The 13,473-nt window shown below is 45.9% G+C and overlaps 1 protein-coding gene across 2 annotated transcripts in view; it reads right to left on the bottom strand.

Annotated features, from left to right (window-relative positions):
* The window catches only part of LOC133344607 (protein PALS2-like), a 220,602-nt gene extending 207,341 nt beyond the window's left edge, over positions 1-13,261 (bottom strand). For both annotated transcript variants that reach the window (XM_061554619.1, XM_061554620.1), the window contains exon 1: positions 13,132-13,261. In XM_061554619.1, coding sequence (XP_061410603.1) covers positions 13,132-13,144 — 13 coding nt within the window. In that variant the 5' untranslated portion in view covers positions 13,145-13,261. The remainder of the gene's footprint in view (positions 1-13,131) is intronic.
* Positions 13,262-13,473: the final 212 nt, after the last annotated feature.

Below are 13,473 nucleotides of genomic sequence, written 5' to 3'. Positions count from 1 at the left end.
TCATGGGGCTAACACCGTCATCTCCGAGCTCTGCGCCCACTCCTGCCGAAATGCTGCACTTGAATCGAGGTAGTAACCAATGATCAAACTGGGTTATTATAAAACCGTGCTGCACAGAGAGATTATGATATCAGTCCTGTCACCAATCACTGCACAAAAAAGCTAAAATTCATCGTATTGAATTAGAATTTTCATTCAATTCAGTAAATAACCAGCTATGAGAAATAAAAATGTTAATATTGCCTTACCATGCAACCGACTCCTCTATGAGCATCAATACACCAGCTGCTGTGAATGTGGGGCACCTGAAGTGCTCACAGAAGTACTGCTGAGATATCATCTTCCAAAGATTGTTCTCTGTCCTAGAATGATGCATTAATCTTTGCGGGAATTCCAAATGCATTTTTTGTTCATATCATTATTGGACATTAAGAGAACATTTTGAATATATCTGGGGAAATTTGCTTAAATAATAAAAATGCCCTTTAAAATTAAGGCACACTAATTATACACCACCATAGAAATAGATGAGATATGTCACTGTGAAAAGCCTTTGTATCAATTTATTTTGTACTATTTTAAGGACTGCATGGCCACGTGGCATGAGCCTGGAAACAACCCCCACGCACAATGCCTCGGTCTCACCTCACGAGAATTGAACAAATTCTTTACCGATGCTGCCTTTGGCAGTGTTGCACAAGCACGATCAAAAATCTCAACGCATTTGTCAATAACACCACCTTCCGAGAAAAACATAGTATATATATTTTTTAAATCCGTAGCATTTTCGGCGATGGCCCTTCTTCACTGTCCAAAACGTCGCAGATTGTAGTTTTTTTCAGGAAGTGTTATTTATCAGTGTTGAGATTTTTTTCCCCGAACGAGAACTGGCTCTGTTTAATGCACGTTCATAGTAGGTGGTGGTGTTCAAATACTATGCCTACAAAATAAACGTTACGAGTTGACCTCCCATTGTTCACTTGTGCAGCTTTAAGTTAATGCGTACAAATATGTTTTACTTGAATGTATCTGTATTTAAAGTTTTTTTTTGTTGCCTAATATTTAAACATCAGAGATCAATGTGCGGACCTGCAATTTCTTGCTCACGACACTGTTAGAGGAAGGACCTCCCGAGAGAGAGATCCCATCTAGGAGGTACTTTGGTCTACTCTTCCACACTGGCCATATGTCTTGGAAGAAGTTTAGAGTGCCCGCTCTGAACGCACCGCAGGCAACCTTCCGCCGATCAACTCGCTGTGCTGAACCCATTCACAACCGCTGGGTGTAATAGAGGCGATGGGGATGGGAATTTAAGAAACTTGCCCCATTGTTTTAACTGCCACGCCAGGAGGTCAAACCGGCGGCCTCCGAATTAAATATCCAGTGCGCTGAACCGTTACACCGTGGCACCATCCCTTACCTTTGCCTCCCACTGTACACTGATGAACAAAAACTGACACCGCGTGTCTGACACTTTAGAGGCACCGCCACATTTGAGCGACGATAAGCCAATTAATCTGGCTTCGTCTCTGCCCTGAGGTAGGGGCACTGCCTGCAACGTTAGCCAAATGCATTTTGTGTCAGTTGTAAGGCAGAGTTGTGTGTGCGTATGTATGTACGGAGAACTTCTTTCGTACCGTATGTAGCCAAGCATGCTAATCGGAGGAGTTCGTGATGAAATGAGGGGAGTTGTTTTTGTTTTGCGCTTGTTCACTTAGAAAAGTTACCGTCCTCGACTTTTCTCTCTTAGCAGAATCTTCCGTGCAAAAGTTTTTTTTCTCTCTTTGGCGAGGTCTCACCTAATTATAGGAAGTCCCTGCGTCGTTCCACTCGAGGGATCATTTAAACGAAAGTTAAGATTGGACGATTATAAAACGATGTGCTTCAACCCCCACATGATCAACCTGTCCCCAAAATCGCTTTGTCGGGTGAAATAAAGGGAGCGAGACAGATAAATCGATGGGCGCTTTTAATGCACCGCTTTGCACCTCCCTCCAAAAACAAATGAATCGACAACGTGGGATAATGTGCCTAATTTACAGGTATGCGCGTAAACATTTTCATTCATCACTGAGTCATGCAAAGCCGTACGACTTGGCCACGCGCCGTGTGAATCCCCAATGGCAAGCAGGCGTGTCAAGCATATCACGTGACCGTGCGAGGGGAGGTTATGTCTTTTTCCATACTTGTATACTGTCATCGTAATTTTCCTGAAGCGTTGCTGGATGAAGATATTTGCTCACGCCATCAACTGGACTTATTGCAACAGCGATGCCAGATTTAGCTATAGATCGGTGTCAAAGAAAATGATTAAAAATTTGGCACGCTTTTCCAATACATGTTCTGCAAGCAGAGCCAAACGCAGTAATTACAATAATTCTTTATCCATCGATTAACACTCAACTTATTTCATGAAGAGGGTCCTGATTTGAAATGTTGGGCCATTTGCATTTTAAACGAGCGTTCCAAATAATACAGAGGACCCTAAGTGCCTGGAACACAAAGTATGCATTTAAGGAGATGACGGTGATTTGTGCAGACGGATAAGCGATTGGCACGGTGCAGAAAGAGTTCAACATACATATGAACAACACATTTTAGTTTATTGCCTTCTTCGGATTTCTTTGCAGCCCACCAGGTTGACAGTCTCACAGGACACATTGATCTCTGTGATCCGCGAACTCCCACCAACAGAACACTGAACTGCAGGGAGCATTATCATCAAGAGCAGATGTGCAAGAGCAGATGTGCAAGAGCAGATGTGCCCTGTATACGGTAAAGGCGCAACCCTGCAATGACTTGATAATGCGAATGATGGTGGAAGGTCCTCCACTAGACGGGGCTGTAGTGAGCCCCTCGAAGTGGGTATTTGGCCTCCTCCTCCTCCACCTTGGCCAGACGTCTTAGAAGAGGTGGTAGTCAGTACCCACGCTTTACTTCACCACCAGCAATCTGCTGTGGTCTACACATTTGTACTTCTGGGTGGACATGGGCAACGGGGAATGAAGAAACGTGCCAATTGCTTCAAATGCTGCACTTGGAGGTGGAACGTGGTAATCTCTCGATGGCAAGTTCAGTTTGCTAACTATCTACACCACGGCATAATCATTCATGTCCTGTATATTGTTTATTTGTTTGGTTATTTAGATTGATTTTCCATTATTTTATCCCAATCATATAGTAGAAACATTTTTGCAACATCGTTCCATGAAATTAAGACATTTCAATTTGGAACCCTGAAAGTTAGCAGGGTACCTTGTGTCAGGAGACGAGTTCACAGAATAAATTTGGATATATCTTCAAGGGGCATCTGACCTATTATAAAGTTAATTTTGTTTAATCAGCTGATAACTCAAGAGACCAGGATTAATTTAATTTGCAAGAGTGATCAAGGGCATTCGTCTGCCAGTAGGAAGTAAATGCGTGCTGAGTAGAATTCCAATCAAGTAATTTGCGGGTCATTTTTGAAGCCGGTCAAATTTGCTCCTGACATCGGCACATTACATCAGCGGATATTTTAACATCCACCGAGAAACCGCTGGATTCGAATCGCAAACCTGTGCAACAAACCGGCCAACGCGCTACCCTGGCTGGGCCATATCAGTACCGAGCGAGGCGCACCACACCAGGTGAAGTGCCGAGTGCAAAAAATGTGTGCTGCGAGGAAGATTTGTGAATGGTAATGAATAAATTAAAAACGTGCTCCTCCAAAAGAGCTGGGATAGGCTGCATCGCATGCGTGTATGTTGATCTTCTTTCGCACTGTACGTAGCCAACCGTGCTAACCGGAGGAGCAGAAAACGTATACTATTATGCATTTTTTTTGTGGGGTCATTGATAATAGTCATTGGCAATGGAGCTGGATCCATCAGCTGTCTTGAATAATTGGCACGGTGATGTCTGAAATGGAACCCAGGATCTTAACGGTGCCGGCTCCTCCTGAGTCACCCTGCCGTCGTCTTCGCATACACGGCGCTTGATCGTGCCACCGCAGGTTGTGTGGCCTTAATGTTTTGAGCGGCGACTTTCAGACAAGCTGTAGGAGGCAGGGCTTTCCAACGTGGCATGCCATTCATCAATCAATGCGGTACATGGTATCAACGTTAACACGGATAAAGGAAGGAACACGTCGGCTTGTGACTTGCAGGCATGCTTGGTGCCTAGGAGGGGTACCGACCTGCACAGAAACAATGCTAGCAGTGCATACATTAAGTTTATAACTTATAATAATAATTTAAATGTCTAAGGTGCCCTTAAACAATCGTTTTCAGGGTGCAATATGCGTGGAGTTTGAGTTTCCCACACCGCTGTATAATTGGGCCTTTCCCCGAGCACATTGGTTTCCTTCCAATACTTAAAAAATAAAAAGTTATATATGGCTAAACATGTCAAAGCAAGATTCTCCTAAAAGTGAATCTTGAGACTCACGTAATACCTCCTGTGCAAAGCTAAATATTATGATTGGCCCTAGTTTCAAAATTATTTGGCCACAGACAAGGGAGGTGCAGGACATCGAGACAAAGTGTGTGCATTCGAAACTGCTCGCATTCCCACTCCTTTCGGATATCTTAAGACATTCTGTTTGTTGTGGTCATTATTTATATAAATACATATCACACACACACAGAAGCCAGGATGGCAAGTGATTTTTCAAACCTTAATGTCTTTGCTGTAATGGAAACAAGCTAAAGCCATGTTTCACAAAAGGTAGATTTCAATCTGCGATCACATTTATTTTCACTGTAGCAGGAGCACAGCCGAAGTGCACCTTACGCTTTGAGCAGAATGCCATGACACAGCTTTAAAATGTAACGTGTTTTTTTTTGTTAAATCATATTTTAATTTCTACCTGATATAATCATAGAAATGCCAAATGTCAGTTGTAGCGTCCGCCTGCTCACGTGAGCAATGAAACGGTGATCATCTCCATTCGTGACCTTGAGCCAGCGGTGGGAATTCCACATCACCAAGATGAAATCCAGGCTTACCATAGGATGATCACTGGTGACTTGAAATAAAGCAGTACTTGTTTTATTTAGCTTCCAGAGGAAAAATGTAGACAGGTCAAGTTGACCCCCAACTCAATGTTGAACCAAGTCTCTAGCGTTTTAATTGCAGTACAGTCCCAAAGGAAAGTTCTGGAATGCATTTTACAGAATCACAAATAAAACAAAAAAGTACAAACATTAATCAACAATAGTAACAGCTGTGGGGAGATGTTAACGCCCTCGCCTGATTTGCATGAGGCCGTGGGTTCGATCCCGAACCCTGTATATTTGGAGTTTGCATGTCTCCCTCCCCGTAGTCACGTGGATTTTTCTCCGGGTTCTCCAGTCTTCCTCCACATTTAGAATCACTGTGCGTTTGGCTGCTATACATTTCGACACGTAAAGCGACTTCGCTGAGCTGTCATTTGTGGCCAGGTCACTTCTGAAAGAGAGAGTGGGCCTTACCAGGTAAAATAAAACATAGTTTAGTTCAGTAGTAACATGTCTAATATGTTACACGCATCATAACTAAGCTAAAATAGACTTAAGCAGGACAGACGTTTGTCGGGGATGACAAGTGGTATACAACATTGGTGATTAAAGGGAGATGACAAGCACAATACACAAGGGGATGACCAAATGGGCGATGGAGTGACACCATTGCAGAATATTGAGAAGCATACTGAATCGTAGATATTACAGATATGCAGAAGCCAAAGAGGCAGTATCAGCGTAAGGATCCTTTGATCCAGCAGTGCATAGAAAATGACGGATCGTGACGGTGATAAGATAAATATGTGTGGGTTCATCGAAAAGAGCAGAGCGGACAATAGATAACGCGGCACTGACCGGAGATTATAAAACGTGCCGTCTGTTGTGGAGACTCAGCGCACACGCCACTGCCTCACGATGACAGCATGTAGCGAACTTGATGCAGCTTCACCTTGGACGAAAGCACCTCGGTGCGATATTAATCAGACAGCTGTCGCATAATCACCACTGCAGCGCGGGTCTTGCACGCTCTCCCGTAAGCGCGAAATAGAGGAAGAGAAAAAAAAGGCAAAAAAAGGACCAACACCGCGGTTTAGCCGTGTGGGCTCTATACTGCACAGGGGCATGCGGTTGTGAGTGAGCGCAATTTAAGGCCAGAACGGCAAAGCAGAGGGCAGTGTGGCCAGGACCATCCGTGCCGGGCTGCCTTTGTCTCCTCGGGGCCGATGCTTAGCCCGCTACGTCAAGTACTCATTCGTGGCTGAGTTGACCTAGAGCAGGTACAGGCTAGGATTATGTACCACTTGCCACTGATGCTGTGCACGGCGGAGGCACTGAAGCCAACCACCAAATGAGCCCCAATCGGACACAACGGAGGCCCATCAATACAAAGATATGCACTGTAAACACTTGCTACGCATGCATCAATTTTACGACCATGCTCGACACTATATTTGCTCCATCATACAAGACAGACCATTTTCCTGTAACATATTGGTGACTACACCGCGCGTTGCACTGGAAAAAAAAACCACGCCAAACAATGTAGGCAAAGCAACTTGTGACAAATGGGACGCGAGTTTGTTTTCCTGCTGCCTGCCTACGAAATCAACACCTGTGGCCAATACACTGATGTTATTTACGAGCCAATGCAACCCCTCCGACGCGTTAGTGTCACGACAATTCCTAAACCTTCTTGATGACCTTTCAATGGGCCACGATGATCGAAGCCTCGACCAATCTCGTTCAGAGCTTCATGTCCAAGCGACGGGAGAAAAACACAAAGTGACGTCGCGATGCACTGCGAGAGTCGCAGGGCTCGGTGAAGCAAGGCCAGGCCCCCATCACTCTCGAACAAAAGCGCTTTGCTGATCGACACATTTCAATCCAGTGCCACGCTCCACATCGTTGCCAAATGCACAAATGCGTCAATATTATTTACGTCGCCCACGCCTGTGCGTACGCGCGGGTTTCATTCCAGCGCGTAATCCCGGAATGGGTATCGGTGATTGAATGCGGCGATGGTGGGAGGCCCGCAGTAGGTCAGCGTGTTGGAACTGCCACCCGCTGCGATGCCAGGAGAGCGTGTAAATGCCACATCTTTACGTGTCTACGTTGAACTTCTTTTGCACCGTACGGAGTCAACCGTGCTAATCGGAGGTGCGGTGGAAGGAGAACTAAACACAAAAAGAGTTGTAAAGAAATGAATTTTCAATCAAAATATAAAAGTGCGTAGCTCCAGTGGCTTTCTAATATCAGGAAGGAAGAGCATTCCAGACGGCCACAGAAGTGCAGCTGAAAGCGTGCGATGCGGTGACCATTCTCGTTCGATGGTTAGCGAAAAGCCGCTGCTGCGAGGATGACCGGGGATTGCGTGATGGTTTATAATCCTTGACGAGATCGGCAAGGTAATCAGCAACGAGAACATCAACATGGATACGTGACCGTGAAAGACACTGACGAGTGGTCTATGTCATTAAATACAAATATTGAGTATTTCGTATTATTCTCACTCTTTGGTGTTAGGTTTGAGTAATACTGTGAGCTCTGATGCTGTTTTGGATGTAACTCAGCCCAGTTTTTGTTCGAGTGATCAAATAAGTGCCACTTTGGAGGATGTCAACAATTGTCATCACATGGAAACACTGGCTCCACCATGGGGATGTGGAATTCCCACCATTATTACCACCACTGGCTGAGGGCGTCATGTACCACACAATTTTAGCAGGGAGGCACTTTTACTCGGACGTAAAAATTTTGATTAAAAATTGTGACATTTATGTCCACCTCGAAGCAACATGACTTACATGGTGTGTGCCCTATTTGGCCCAAATTGGTACATGGCTACTGCCAGTTTAATTACTGAATTGCTTGATTAACTATTGCTTATTATGCAGAGTAAAAACAAGCTTGTGGATTTCTTAACAATGGTGAGGTATTTTTTTTAGGGGATTGATTGCTTGTTTAATTCTGCTTTGTTAAGCATGCTTTTGTTCAATTTGCAAACACAGAACATTTTAAAACTGTGACGAGAGTTAATAAATATGTTACGTAACACACTGTATTAATGTGAATTTATTGACATCATTAAAAGTATATGTTCTCTTCGGACACATAATTTTTACATAAACCGATAAGTCATTAATTGTGCAAAATTGGCAACACAAGTGACTGTTAATGGTGCTTCAACATATGAGATTCACAAGAAATAAATCGGGCTATGTACTTTTGTGCTTAGATCGCTCAACTCGAAATCAGGACATCTTGGCTTCAAACTCCAGTCACTAAACGACTATCCAAGGTGAATTCAAATCCGTACCAGTTTTCATGAGTAATCAACAGTGGCCATCCTATCTATGCAGACACCGGCCTCGGCCATAGAAAGGTGAAATGTCCTCTCCTGATTTAGAGCAACCAAGTGATATGCGCGCTGCCTCAGTGCTTGCTCGAGCAGGGGGCATGCTCACTCTGAATGCAATGCAAGCCATTGGGCTGGAAATTATTTGCCCATTGAAATAATTTATTCCCAAGCATGGAGCTGTTCTCGACCTTACGGGAGTTGTCCTGTTCAACAGCACCATCACCAAATAACCGATGTAATGGGATGGCGGCATTCTCTCCTGTACCCTTCACGTTTATAGCTGCGCTGTAGAATTTAGAGAGGCCACTTACTGGACGTGTCCATTTGCTACACACAAAACACAAGCCCCTCTACATGTGCAAGAGGATGAACAGAGGGGAGGCAGTTCACGGGGCCGTAAAGCAAAACTGCAGCTGTGCAGGAATGTAATGCAATATCTGGTTATTGGTGTCAGCAAGGTAGTGGCCTTCAATCAACATTGGCTTGAGAATGGCGGATAATTATAATTCAAAGTCAAAGTGTATCTCTGCTCAGATGAGCATTGCGCCGACTCCAAACGCCATTGGCGGTCCTCAGCCCACATTGGAAATTCCACATTTCCATGGTGGGGTCAGTGAGGCTCCCTAGAGTACAACCCACTGTTGTCTTTACACCTGAAAGTAGTCATTTTACTGATCCTGAAATCATGAACATCTGATGGTGAGTCAAATACTGTAGTCAGCATGGCACTTGGCCAGATATGATGATCACGATGGTGATGATTGTATCTTAAACAATTTTTGAACAATTTGTTTTGAACTGCTAAGCCAAACATTGTCCATTTTCAGCTGAGTTAGTAATACTGCCATGCCTTCTCTCTGTCCATGCTCAAGAGCGAGTGATCTGCTCACTTGAACTACATTCTCCACCCCATTCGCTGTGGCTTTAATCTCAAGAAAGGCTGTCAATTGCAGTGTGTCTGTGTGGCTGAATATAACAGCGGATACATGATCGAGCAGCACTGACCATCATGAAACATAACAAAAGCGCAAAAGGGGGCGAGATATCAAAAAGAGATCGGTAAATGTCAAAAATAATCCCGTACTACCTATGAAACCACACACTGAGTATCCAGACTAATTTTCAGGACTGCCTTGCTTGGGATGTTTGTCAAATGTATTACGTCGATTCAACTTTACTCATTGGAGGAAATTAGAAAATCCGCACACACACACACCGCAAGAGGATGATATCACAAAGGCCACACTCACAGGTGAAATACCAACTTGCTTTATTACCTCCTACTCGAACCTCAGTGTTCACGTAATGGGTCATCATCGGGATATTAATTCGAGGTTGGGATTCAGCGTGAGCCTGGTCGCCTGGCCTGGTTTCATGGCCCACGTGCACCTCGTGGCAGCGTTTCTTGTCTCGGGAACATCTCCGCGGCACCGGCGAAACATTCCATCGAACGGGGCCGTTATTTTCGCATGGAATGCCTCCGACACTGGAGTACTGACCACTCTGCCGGTCACTCGATTCTCCTGCGCTGGTTTTTTTTTGTGAAGCAGCGATAACGAGATAACGCGACAAGCCACTGTCCTGTTGGCGACAAACCCACCCCATTTCGATTTAAAGCTTTCGTGACTGCAGGGATTCATCTTCTTGGTTCTTTCGGTAAAGTCACATAGAAGGGAAGTAGAAGGGAAGTAATATGTTTTATTTTTTATTATTTTATTACTTCCCTTCTACGTGACTTTACCGAAAGAACCAAGAAGATAAACCCACCCCACTGAACGCATGCGACAACACCCCCATCAACGCACCCATCATCACTCTAGGAGGTGGTGGTGGGGGGGCGACACGCGGGTTTGCTTATTGCTGTTGTATTTATCCTCAGGAGGTTGCGCTGTTGAGTGTTGCCGTCTGTCCAGCGTCTACGAGACAAATTCACTAAATAGAATCTGGAACGCAGACCCCTGGTCACACTCACACACGAAAGATCCCCCCGTGTAGCCTTAGCAGACTGTAGGGGCAAGTGTTGTTAGCGAGTAGCAGCACCTATGAAGGCCGGCACGGTACACGAGGGGGTGGATGGCTAGCACCACGCCCGGTCGCCTTTGTCTCCCCAGTGACGATGTTTACTACACACTGCACCAGGTACTCATTTGAGGCTGAGTCGACCTAGGGGAGGCCCAGGACCGGTTCAGATAATCGTCACTGGTATTGGTCATTAACGGGATTCGAACCTGGGTCGACAGTTTCGATACGCAGAGTAGCGCTAACCGCTACACCACCGCTCCCCATGCATGCACACACATTCGCACACACACACACGCAAGCACACACGTGCACACACTCACACACATACGTGCACACACGAATGCACACACACACACACGCATGCACACACGTGTACACACACGCATACACACACGTGCACACACACGCATGTACACACACACGTGCACACACGCATGCACACACACGTGCACACACGCACGCACATACGTGCACACACGAATGCACACACACGTGGACACTCACATACGCATGCACACACGTGCACACACACGCATACACACACGTGCACACACACGCATGTACACACACACGTGCACACACGCACGCACACACACGTGCACACACGCACGCACATACGTGCACACACGTGCACACGCGTGCACACACACACGTGCACACACACACAAGCATGCACATACACACGTGCACACACACAAGCATGTACACACACACACGTGTACACACACAAGCATGTACACACACACGTGTACACACACGCATGCACACACACGTGTACACACACGCATGCACACACACGTGCACACACACACGCATGCACACACGTGCACACACACACGCGCATGCAATCACCGCAGGCGTGCACGCTGCCGGCTTTGCCGAGCCAAAGCAAAGCGCATTCCGCAACCCCACATCCGCAGCCAATGGCACACACACACACAGAGACACACAGACACGCACATCATTATTATTACTTACTCTGCCACGTAAAGATGCTAATGTGTTCAAAGAATTCACATTCGTGTCGCATTCACATCGCGAACGTCCCGAGCCCCGGGGCTCAGAGCGCAGCGAACGCGGCGATTGACGATTTCCACAACCCACCACCACCAGCAGCAGCCGGAGACGGCTGCTGTGCATGGGGCATCGATAACTCGGAGAAACTCCTGAACATGCCACGTACGGGTGTTGTTTATTATTATTATTATTCAGGATTATCATCATCACCGTCGTTATTTTTATTCCCCTCCTCGTCACCGATGCAGTTGTCAATCTACATTATAGACTGCCAGTACACTCACCCAGCTTAATAATCAGGCTACAGGCTACATTATAGACTGTCAGTACACTCACCTAGCTTAATAACCAGGCTACATTATAAACTGTCAGTACACTCACCCAGCTTAATAACCAGGCTACAGTCTACATTATAGACTGCCAGTACACTCACCCAGCTTAATAACCAGGCTACAGTCTACATTATAGACTGTCAGTACACTCATCAAACTTAATAACCAGGCTGCAGTCTACATTATAGACTGCCAGTACACTCCGATTTAGAACCAGGCTACAGTCTGCATTAGTATTTTTTAAATTACATTTTTATTCACTTTTTTATTTTTCTATCTACGTGACTTTACCGAAAGAACCAAAGATAGATGCAGTTGTCCTTCATACGGCGAGACAACGCGTTTGTTGGTGCACGCTTGTACGCGTGGCTTGTTGCATGCGTTTGGCTCTGTCGGGGTGGTGGAGGGTCTTGACGACACAAATGTGGACAGATCGTGACCCTGGCCGAACCCAAGAATCGATTGTGAATATTGGCTGCGACAAACCGAAGAGTTCAAGTAACATATTATGCAAGAAGGATACATTACAGACAGCAAGAAGATGGTTGAATTGTTTATAAACGATATGCTGTATTTCGGAAACACGTTCACTGCATTTAAAGAAAGCAGCAACAGTACGGTATTTAAATCTTCCAAACAAATGCTTTGGTTATAAAAATGAATGGAAATCATACGCAAGTACGTCATCATATCCAGGGTTTTTTGCATCAATACCCCACAGTACCAGCACACACACACATACACACTAGTAAACACACACACATCTACATACTGGTAAACACACACACACACATCTACATACTGGTAAACACACACACATACTAGTAAACACACACACAGATTACCACACTTCAACACGTACATAAATACACATTTACAAAAACTCACATATCATGAACACGCATACACACCACCGAAACACATCAGCACAACACACGCACAAATCTGTGTACGCATCATCCACAAAAAAACAAAGACACATACACACACACATGCATCACCAGTACCCAGAGCCACGTATATGCATACATCATCAGCACCTCCGAATAGCACGGTTGGCTACGTACGGTGCGAAAGAAGTTCAACACGCATACATCCGCAGCAGCACACAAACATTCGGCACACACCACCACCACCATTCATCATCTGCGGTCACACACACACACATGCACGCACACACACACACATGCACGCACACACGCACGCGCGTTTACCATCACTCTCAACAGCACACGGAGGCAATGCGAACATCGCCATACGCGCAGCCAGGAGCTGCTGCTGTTGCTGTCAGCAGCGGCGGTGCGTCAAGAGCAGCGGCAACCCTCTCGCAACTCAGCCGGTCACCTCGCCGACAAACCACGACGCCGAAAGATCACAACAGGCGCGCCAACAACATCAAAGGAGAGCCGTGGTCACTCACCTCGCCGAGCCATTGTGCGCACACGCGCGCCGAGCCCTCTTGCTATCTTCTCGCTGTGCAGCAGCAGCAGCGGTGGCAGCAAGCGGCAGCGGCGGAGGGAGCTAAGCCGATAGTCGGCAGCAGTGATGCACCACCCACTGCTACATATTCATAAGGCAAACTGCGCGGCTCTTTGGTTGGTTCATTCCCCATCCCCCCCATCACCCCCCCAAGGCAGATTATCATAAAGGAATATCCCACTTACTGGCAGAGCCAGAGTTGTGGCACCGCAGCGCTTGCGAATTGTCGTTTCAACGTTTGGTGTCGTGTGATCGTAATGCTGTCGTAGCGATACCAACGACA

The sequence above is a fragment of the Lethenteron reissneri genome, chromosome 20 (genome assembly GCF_015708825.2).
Source record: "Lethenteron reissneri isolate LAM-NWPU_2019-01 chromosome 20, ASM1570882v1, whole genome shotgun sequence".
Lineage (NCBI taxonomy): Eukaryota > Metazoa > Chordata > Hyperoartia > Petromyzontiformes > Petromyzontidae > Lethenteron > Lethenteron reissneri.
This window is presented reverse-complemented; position numbering and strand designations above follow the sequence as displayed.